The following is a 9,155-nucleotide window of genomic DNA, read 5'->3' as shown; positions in this document are numbered from 1 at the left end:
GGGGTGCCAGGAGGGGGGGGGAGGGAGGGAGGGCGTTGTGAGGGGAGGAAGGGCGCTGTGGGGGAAGTAGGTGCTGTGGGGAGATGGGAAGGGCGCCGTGAGGGGAGGGGGGAGAGGGGAAGGGCGCTGTGAGGGGAGGAAGGGCGCTGTGAGGGGAGATGATAGGTAGGGCGCTGTGAGGGGAGGAAGGGCACCGTGAGGGGAGATAGGTAGGGCGCTGTGGGGGAAGTAGGTGCTGTGGGGAGATGGGAAGGGCGCCCTGAGGGGAGGGGGGAGAGGGGAAGGGCGCTGTGGGGACGGGAGATAGGTAGGGCGCTGTGAGGGGAGATAGGTAGGGCGCCGTGAGGGGAGATAGGTAGGGCGCTGTGGGGGAAGTAGGTGCTGTGGGGAGATGGGAAGGGCGCCCTGAGGGGAGGGGGAAGGACCGGGCGCTGAGGCGGGGGAAGGGAGCTGTGAGGTGGAGGGGGTGGGAGGGGGAGAGAGGAGGGGCGCTATGAGGGAAGATAGGGCGCTGTGGGGGGAGCGGGTGCTGTGGGGAGGGGAAAGGGCGCTGTGGGGGAAGTAGGTGCTGTGGGGAGATGGGAAGGGCGCCGTGGGGAGAGGGGGAAGGACCAGGCGCTGAGGCGGGGGAAGGGAGCTGTGAGGTGGAGGGGGGGGGGAGGGGGAGAGAGGAAGGGCGCTATGAGGGAAGATAGGGCGCTGTGGGAGAAGCGGGTGCTGTGGGGAGGGGGGAAGGGCGCTGAGAGGGAAGGGGAGGGGGGAAGGGGGGAGAGAGGAAGGGCGCTGTGAGGGGAGATAGGTAGGGCGCTGTGGGGGAAGCGGGTGCTGTGGGGAGATGGGAAGGGCGCCGTGAGGGGAGGGGGAAGGGCGCAGAGAGGAAGGGCGCTGTGAGGGGAGATAGGTAGGGCGCTGTGGGGGAAGCGGGTGCTGTGGGGAGATGGGAAAGGCGCTGAGAGGGGAGGGAGGAAGGGCGCAGAGAGGCAGGGCGCTGTGAGGGGAGATGGTAGGGCGCTGTGGGGGAAGCGGGTGCTGTGGGGAGATGGGAAGGGCGCCGTGAGGGGAGGGGGAAGGGCGCAGAGAGGAAGGGCGCTGTGAGGGGAGATAGGTAGGGCGCTGTGGGGAGATGGGAAAGGCGCTGAGAGGGGAGGGGGAAGCGCGCAGAGAGGCAGGGCGCTGTGAGGGGAGATAGGTAGGGCGCTGTGGGGGAAGTGGGTGCTGTGGGGAGATGGGAAGGGCGCTGAGAGGGGAGGGGGAAGGGCGCAGAGAGGAAGGGCGCTGTGAGGGGAGATAGGTAGGGCGCTGTGAGGGGAGATAGGGCGCTGTGGGGGAAGTAGGTGCTGTGGGGAGATGGGAAGGGCGCCCTGAGGGGAGGGGGAAGGAAGGGCGCTGTGGCGGGGGAAGGGAGCTGTGAGGTGGAGGGGGGGAGGGGGAGAGAGGAGGGGCGCTATGAGGGAAGATAGGGCGCTGTGGGGGGAGCGGGTGCTGTGGGGAGATGGGAAGGGCGCTGAGAGGGAAGGGGAGGGGGGAAGGGGGGAGAGAGGAAGGGCGCTGTGAGGGGAGGGGGAAGGGCGCTGTAGGGAGAGCAGGTGCTGTGGGGAGATGGGAAGGAAGGGCGTTGTGGGGGGCCGGGCGGGGCGGGCGCCCCCAGCGGTGAGCGCGGGCGGAGCGGGGGAAGCCGCACGTGCGCGGCCTGACGGACGGACGGACGGGGCGGAGGGGGGGGGGGGGGACGGACCGGGGGGAGGGACGCGGGGAGGGAGGGGAGGGAGTCCCCGGGAGCACGTGCCGCCGCCCCTCCCCCTCCCCCAGCTCCTCCGCCTCCCCTCCCCCTCCCCCTCCCGCCGCCTCCGCCCCTCCGCCCCTCCCGCCGAGCCGAGCCGGGCCGAGCCGAGCCGGGCCCCGAGCCGCTCGCCCCAAAACTTTCCCCTCGGTCGGCTCCTGCCCCCCCCCGGGACCGGACCGGACCGGACCGAACCGGGCGTCGGCGGGCCCAGGTGGGTGGGGTCCGGGGGCTCCCGGCGCGGGGGGGGGGGGGGGCATTGTTGCCGGGCGGGGGCCGGCCGCGTTGTGTCGGGGAGGGGGCGCGTTGTGTCGGGGGCCCCGGGGGGGGAACACCCCCCGCCGCCTCCTCCTCCTCCTCCTCGTCGTCCTCGTCCTCGTCCTTCTCCTCCGGAGGCCCCAGAACAAAGGAGCCGGAGGAGGAGCCGCGGGGCCGAGGCCCGGCCCCCCCGGGCGGGGGAGGAAGCGGGGCCCCCCCCCCCCCCACCGTGGAAACTTTGTTTCATCCCTTTGATTGACCCCGGGCAACCCCCTCCGTCGAGCGCTTCGCCCAGGGCTGCGCACACGGCGAGCGCTCAGTAAGTAGCGGCGGCTGCAGGAATGAATGGAGGCCCGGCCCCCCGGCCCCCCGGCCCCCCGGCCCCCCGCGTCCGGCCCCCCGCCCCCGGCCCCCGGCCGGCCGAGCCCGGGGTCGGGTTCCCGTCTGGTGCCCGCGGGCTGCGGCTGCGGCAGCGGGGGGCAAGGGGGAGGTTGGCAAAGTGCGGGGGGCCCGGCCGCCCGTCCGTCTGTCCGTCCGTCCCCCCACAGCGGGTGACCCATCCGTTCCTACTTGGGTGACCCGTCCGTCCCCCTCTTGGGTGACCCCTCCGTCCCCCCCCCTTTGGGTGACCCGTCCGTCCCCCCCTTGGGTGGCCCGCCCGTCCCCCCCTTTGGGTGACCCGTCCGACCCCCCGTGGGTGGCCCGTCTGTTCCCCCCCTTTGGGTGGCCCGTCCGTCCCCCCACTTTGGATGACCCACCAGTCTGTCCCCCCCTTTGGGTGATCCATCCATCCCCTTCTTGGGTGCCCCTCCGTTCCCCCCCTTTGGGTGACCCATCCATCCCCTCCCTCCTTGGGTGACCCATCCGTTCCCCCCCTTTGGGTGACCCACCTGTCCCCCCTTTGGGTGACCCGTCCATCCCCTCCTCAGGTGACCTGTCCGTTCCCCCCTTCGGGTGACCCGTCCATCCCCTCCTCAGGTGACCTGTCCGTTCCCCCCCTTCGGGTGACCCACCTGTCCCCCCCCCCCCCGGATGACCCATCCATCACGTCCTCGGGCGACCCATCCGTCCCCCCCCCTTTGGGTGACCCGTCCATCACGTCCTCGGGTGACCCATCCATCACGTCCTCGGGTGACCCATCCTTCCCCCCCCCCCCTTTGGGTGACCCATCCATCACGTCCTCAGGTGACCCGTCCATCACGTCCTTGGGTAACCCGGCCGTCCCCCCCTTTGGGTGACCCGTCCATCATGTCCTTGGGTGATCCGCCTGGTCCCCCTTTTGGGTGACCCGTCAGTCCCGTCCTCAGTTGACCCATTCGCCCCCCCCCCCCCTTTGGGTGACAAGTCCATCCCCCCCTTTGGGTGACCCGTCCGTCCCCTACTTCAGTGACCCACCCATTCCCCCTTCGGGTGACCCGTCCGTCCCCCCGTTAGGTGATCCGTCCGTCCCCCCCAAAGTGACCCACCTCTCTCCCTCTGTCTCCAGGTGCCAGCTCCTGCGGACGCCGCCCGTCCAGCCGAGGTGCCCCCCGTCCGCGGAGGCGCGGGGGCGGCGAGCCCCTCCAGGATGGTCCCGTCCCGGGGGGCGGCCGGAGCGGGGGTCCGGCGGCCGCCCGGCCGGCCCCTGCCCCGCCGCCGCGGCGCCCCGGCTTGGAGGTGAAGACGACGGCGAGGGCGGCAGCGGGGTGGCACCGCCCGGCGGCCCGGCCCCCCCAGGTCCCCGGCCCGCTCCCCCGGCCCCCGAGAGACGCCCCCGGCCCGGCCATGAGCCAGGGCCCGGAGCCGGCGGCGGCGGCGGCCCACGGCCCCCGAGGCCCGGGGGTGCCCGGCGGGGGCGACGGGCGGAAGAAACGGAAGCGGTGCGGGCAGTGCGGGCCCTGCCGCCGGCCCCAGAACTGCGGGGCCTGTACCAGCTGCACCAACCGCCGGACGCACCAGATCTGCAAGCTGCGCAAGTGCCAGCTGCTGAAGAAGAGGGCCGCCGGACCCGCGCAGGTGAGTGTCCCCCCGCGCCCGCGCCTCGATGCCACCACCGTGACCCGCCCGCGCCACCCTGGCCGGCGTGGCGGCAGCCCGGGCTCGGGGCGGACCGTCCCACCGGGTTGCCACCCCATATCCGGTGCCCGCCCCGCGCCGGGAGGATGCCCCGGGCGCGGCCGGCTCGGCAGGCGTCCGCGTCTGGTCCGAGCCCCGGCGGCCCACCCGCCTCGGGAGAAGGCCCGGGGCCCGAGATGCTGTCGGGGGATTTGAGCGGCCAAAATGCCAACCGGCGAACAGGTGCCACGTCGAAGCCCGCGAGGGCTGATGCCGGGGCCGACGTCCGGACGCGGCTCCTCGCTGCTTCGAGGACGGTGGAGCTTCGCGGTCCCGACGGCCGTATCCTGGCAACCGCGTCCCGGTGCCCGGGTCCCTGTCCGGTCCCGGCGTCCACGCCCCGGGGCCGGCAACGGCAGGGCTCATTAGCCTGGGCTTCGCCGTGCCACGGGAGCGAGGGTGGACGTCGGGGTAGGGGAGGGGAGGAGGCGGGGCGGGGAAGCAGATGTTCGGCACGCGGGCATCGGCGGACGCGGAGACGGGGACAGGCCGGATGGAGGGGGCAGGCTGGGCAGCGGAGCGGCGGTTGAGCGGTGCCCGGCTCCGGGACTGTGGCAGAGCCGAAGTGGGCAGACCAATCAATCCATCAATCGTATTTATTGAGCGCTTACTGTGTGCAGAGCACTGTGCTAAGCGCTTGGGAAGTACAAGTTGGCAAGACCAGGCGGCAGCGGAGCCAGAGTGGGTATCGGGAAGTGGCGGCAGCAAGCCCAGCGCGGGCAGATGGGGCAGAGAGCCAGTGGCACCGAAAGTGCGGAATGTGAGTGCCGTCCCGAGGAGGAGGCAGAGGCGGCGGAGGCGGCGTCCGGAGCAGCGGCTGAGACGGAGCGGACGGATCTGTGTCCGGGGGCCGCTGGGATGATAACGATGATAATAATGATGGTATTTGTTAAGCGCTTACTATGTGCAAAGCACTGGTCTAAGCGCCCCGAGGAGGCGGCGTCCGGAGCAGTGGCTGAGACGGAGCGGCCGGATCTGTGTCCGGGGGCCGCTGGGATGATAATAGTAATAATAATGATGGTATTAAGCGCTTACTATGTGCAAAGCACTGTTCTAAGCGCCCCGAGGAGGTGGTGGAGGCGGCGTCCGGAGCAGCGGCTGAGACGGAGCGGCTGGATCTGTGTCCGGGGGCCGCTGGGATGACAATAATAATAATAAGGATGGTATTTGTTAAGCGCTTACTATGTGCAAAGCACTGGTCTAAGCGCCCCGAGGAGGAGGAGGCGGAGGCGGCATCCAGAGCAGCGGCTGAGACGGAGCGGCCGGATCTGTGTCCGGGGGCCGCTGGGATCAATCATTCAATCAATCAATCGTATTTATTGAGCACTTACTGTGTGCAGAGCACTGTACTAAGTGCTTGGGAAGTCCAAGTTGGCAACATATAGAGACAGTCCCTACCCAACAGTGGGCTCACAGTCTAGAAATGATGATAATAATAATAATAATGATGATGGTATTTGTTAAGCGCTCACTATGTGCAAAGCACTGTTCTAAGTGCCCCGAGGAGGAGGAGGCGGAGGCGGCGTCCGGAGCAGCGGCTGAGACGGAGCGGCCAGATCTGTGTCCAGGGGCCGCTGGGATGACAATAATAATAATAAGGATGGTATTTGTTAAGCGCTTACTATGTGCAAAGCACTGTTCTAAGCGCCCCGAGGAGGCGGCGGAGGCGGCATCCGGAGCAGCGGCTGAGACGGAGCGGCCGGATCTGTGTCCGGGGGCCGCTGGGATGATAATAGTAATAATAATGATGATGGTATTTGTTAAGCACTTACTATGTGCAAAGCACTGGTCTAAGCGCCCCGAGGAGGAGGAGGCGGAGGCGGCATCCAGAGCAGCGGCTGAGACGGAGCGGCCGGATCTGTGTCCGGGGGCCGCTGGGATCAATCATTCAATCAATCAATCGTATTTATTGAGCACTTACTGTGTGCAGAGCACTGTACTAAGCGCTTGGGAAGTCCAAGTTGGCAACATATAGAGACAGTCCCTACCCAACAGTGGGCTCACAGCCTAGAAATGATGATAATAATAATAATGATGATGGTATTTGTTAAGTGCTTACTATGTGCAAAGCACTGGTCTAAGCGCCCCGAGGAGGAGGAGGCGGAGGAGGCCTCCGGAGCAGCGGCTGAGACGGAGCGGCTGGATCTGTGTCCGGGGGCCGCTGGGATGACAATAATAATAATAAGGATGGTATTTGTTAAGCACTTACTATGTGCAAAGCACTGGTCTAAGCACCCCGTGAGCCCAATGTTGGGTAGGGACTGTCTCTATATGTTGCCAACTTGTACTTCCCAAGCGCTTAGTCCAGTGCTCTGCACACAGTAAGTGCTCAATAAATACGATTGATTGATTGATTGATTGATTGAGGAGGCGGAGGCGGCGTCTGGAGCAGCAGCTGAGACGGAGCAGCCGGATCTGTGTCCGGGGGCCGTCGGGATCTATCAATCAATCAATCAGTCATATTTATTGAGCGCTTACTGTGTACAAGAGCACTGTACTAAGCGCTTGGGAAGTCCAAATTGGCAACATATTCATTCATTCAGTCGTATTTATTGAGCGCTTACTGTGTGCAGAGCACCGTACTAAGCGCTTGGGAAGTCCAAGTTGGCAACGTCTAGAGACGGTCCCGACCCAACAGCGGGCTCACGGTCTAGAAGGGAACTGAGGCCCAGAGAAGTGAAGTGACTTGCCCAAAGTCACCCAGCTGACAAGTGGCGGAGCCGGGATTTGAACCCGCGACCTCTGACTCCAAAGCCCGGGCTCTTTCCACTGAGCCGCGCTGCTTCTCAGTGAGCCGCACCTATCCCACTCTACCTTTCAGGGCTTCGCGTACGGGCACAGGGGCACATACGTGCGCTTAGACATATTATTATTAATTGCATTGAGCGCTTATTGTGTGTGAAGCACTGTACTAAGCGCTTGGGAGAGTACAGTACAACTTCAGACACACTCCCTGCCCACAACGAACGCAGCGGCCCAGACACGTATCCACAGATCAACACCCGGGCACGTGCGTGCCCAGAGACACCTGCCCATGGTCACACGGACACACAGTAATTCATTCAGTCGTATTTATTGAGCGCTTACTGTGTGCACAGCACTGTACTAAGCGCTTGGGAAATGGGCAACATAGAGAGACGGTCCCTACCCAACAGCGGGGTATTTGTGAAGTGCTTCCTATGTGCCGGGCGCTGTTCTAAGCGCCGGGAGAGATACAGGGTGAGCCGGTTAGCCGCCGTGGGGCTCACGGTCTTCATCCCCATTTTACAGCTGAAGGAACTGAGGCCTAGAGAATTCATTCATTCAATCGTATTTATTGAGCGCGCTTACTGTGTGCAGAGCACTGTACTAAGCGCTTGGGAAGTACAAGTTGGCAACGTAGAGAGACGGTCCCTACCCAACACCGGGCTCACAGAGAAGTGATGTGACTCGCCCCGAGTCACCCAGCTGACAAGTGGCGGAGCGGGATTAGAACCCAGGACCTCTGACTCCCACTTGGGCTCTTCCCACTAAGCCACGCTGCTTCCCCCTCCTGCCCCTGGCCTCGCAGCCTGGGTTTTCCTGGGAATTTCTCTTTCATTCATTCATTCATTCATTCATTCATTCAATTATTGAGCGCTTACTGTGTGCAGAGCACTGTACTAAGCGCTTGGAAATCCGCAGCCGAAATCCGAGGCTGGTGGCGGGAGGAGGGGAGGGCTGGACTGTCTTGGCCGCCCTCTGACCCCTGACCTCTGACCTCGGCCACCTTGTGACCCCCGCCCCGGCCTGTTCCGGTTCTCAGCGGACCGATTAGCTTTCCCTAGCCGCACCCTGCAGCCTGAAACTCCGTTAATAATAATAATTATTATGGCATTTATTAAGCGCTTACTATGTGCAAAGCACTGTTCTAAGCGCTGGGGAGGTTCCAAGGTGATCAGGTTGTCCCACAGGGGGCTCACAGTCTTCATCCCCATTTGACAGGTGAGGGAACTGAGGCCCAGAGAAGTGAAGTGACATGCCCAAAGTCACCCATCTGACAATTGGCGGAGTCGGAATTTGAACCCGTGACCTCTGACTCCAAAGCCCGGGCTCTTTCCACTGAGCCACGCTGCTTCTCCTCCTTCTAGACTGTGAGCCCGCTGTTGGGTAGGGACCGTCTCTGTATGTTCCCAACTTGTACTTCCCAAGCGCTTAGTACAGTGCTTTGCACACAGTAAGCGCTCAATAAATACGATTGATTGATTGATTGATTGCTTCTCTGTTCATTCGGTTGGGTTTATTGAACCCCTCTGGGGCCGAGCCAGGGCTGTAGGGTCGCCCGTACCCGGGGCCCGTCAGGAGCAGAGGTGCCCCCGGCCCAGACTGCGGGGAAGCAGCGTGGCTCAGTGGAAAAGAGCCCGGGCTTTGGAGTCAGAGGTCACGGGTTCAAATCCTGGCTTCGCCAATTGTCAGCTGGGTGACTTTGGGCAAGTCACTTCACTTCTCTGGGCCTCAGTGACCTCATCTGGAAAATGGGGATGAAGACTGCGAGCCCCCCCGTGGGACAACCTGATCACTTTGTAACCTCCCCAGCGCTTAGAACAGTGCTTTGTACATAGTAAGCGCTTAATAAATGCCAACATCATCATCATCATCATCATCACTTTGGCCAAGTCACTTCACTTCTCTGGGCCTCAGTGACCTCATCTGTAAAATGGGGATTAAGCCCGTGAGCCCCATGTGGGACAACCTGATCACCTTGTATCCCCCAGCGCTTAGAACAATGCTTTGTACAGAGTAAGCGCTTAACAAATACCATCATTACTTTTAGGGAAGCAGCGTGGCTCAGTGGAAAGAGCCCGGGCTTTGGAGTCAGAGGTCATGGGTTCAAATCGCGGCTCTGCCAATTGTCAGCTGTGTGACTTTGGGCAAGTCACTTCACTTCTCTGGGCCTCAGTGACCTCATCTGTAAAATGGGGATTAAGACTGTGAGCCCCACGTGGGACAACCTGATCACCTTGTATCCCCGAGCGCTTAGAACAGTGCTTTGTACAGAGTAAGC

At 63.8% G+C, this 9,155-nt stretch overlaps 1 protein-coding gene across 1 annotated transcript in view; it reads left to right on the top strand.

The window, feature by feature from the left end:
• Positions 1–681: 681 nt before the first annotated feature.
• Positions 682–9,155, top strand: part of TET3 (tet methylcytosine dioxygenase 3) — a 157,398-nt gene continuing 148,924 nt past the window's right edge. The window contains exons 1-4 of the mRNA XM_038746430.1: positions 682–719; positions 1,873–1,994; positions 3,017–3,247; positions 3,525–4,033. Coding sequence (XP_038602358.1) covers positions 682–719; positions 1,873–1,994; positions 3,017–3,247; positions 3,525–4,033 — 900 coding nt within the window. The remainder of the gene's footprint in view (positions 720–1,872; positions 1,995–3,016; positions 3,248–3,524; positions 4,034–9,155) is intronic.

This window comes from Tachyglossus aculeatus, chromosome 5, assembly GCF_015852505.1.
Source record: "Tachyglossus aculeatus isolate mTacAcu1 chromosome 5, mTacAcu1.pri, whole genome shotgun sequence".
In the NCBI taxonomy this organism is placed as follows: domain Eukaryota; kingdom Metazoa; phylum Chordata; class Mammalia; order Monotremata; family Tachyglossidae; genus Tachyglossus; species Tachyglossus aculeatus.
This window is presented reverse-complemented; position numbering and strand designations above follow the sequence as displayed.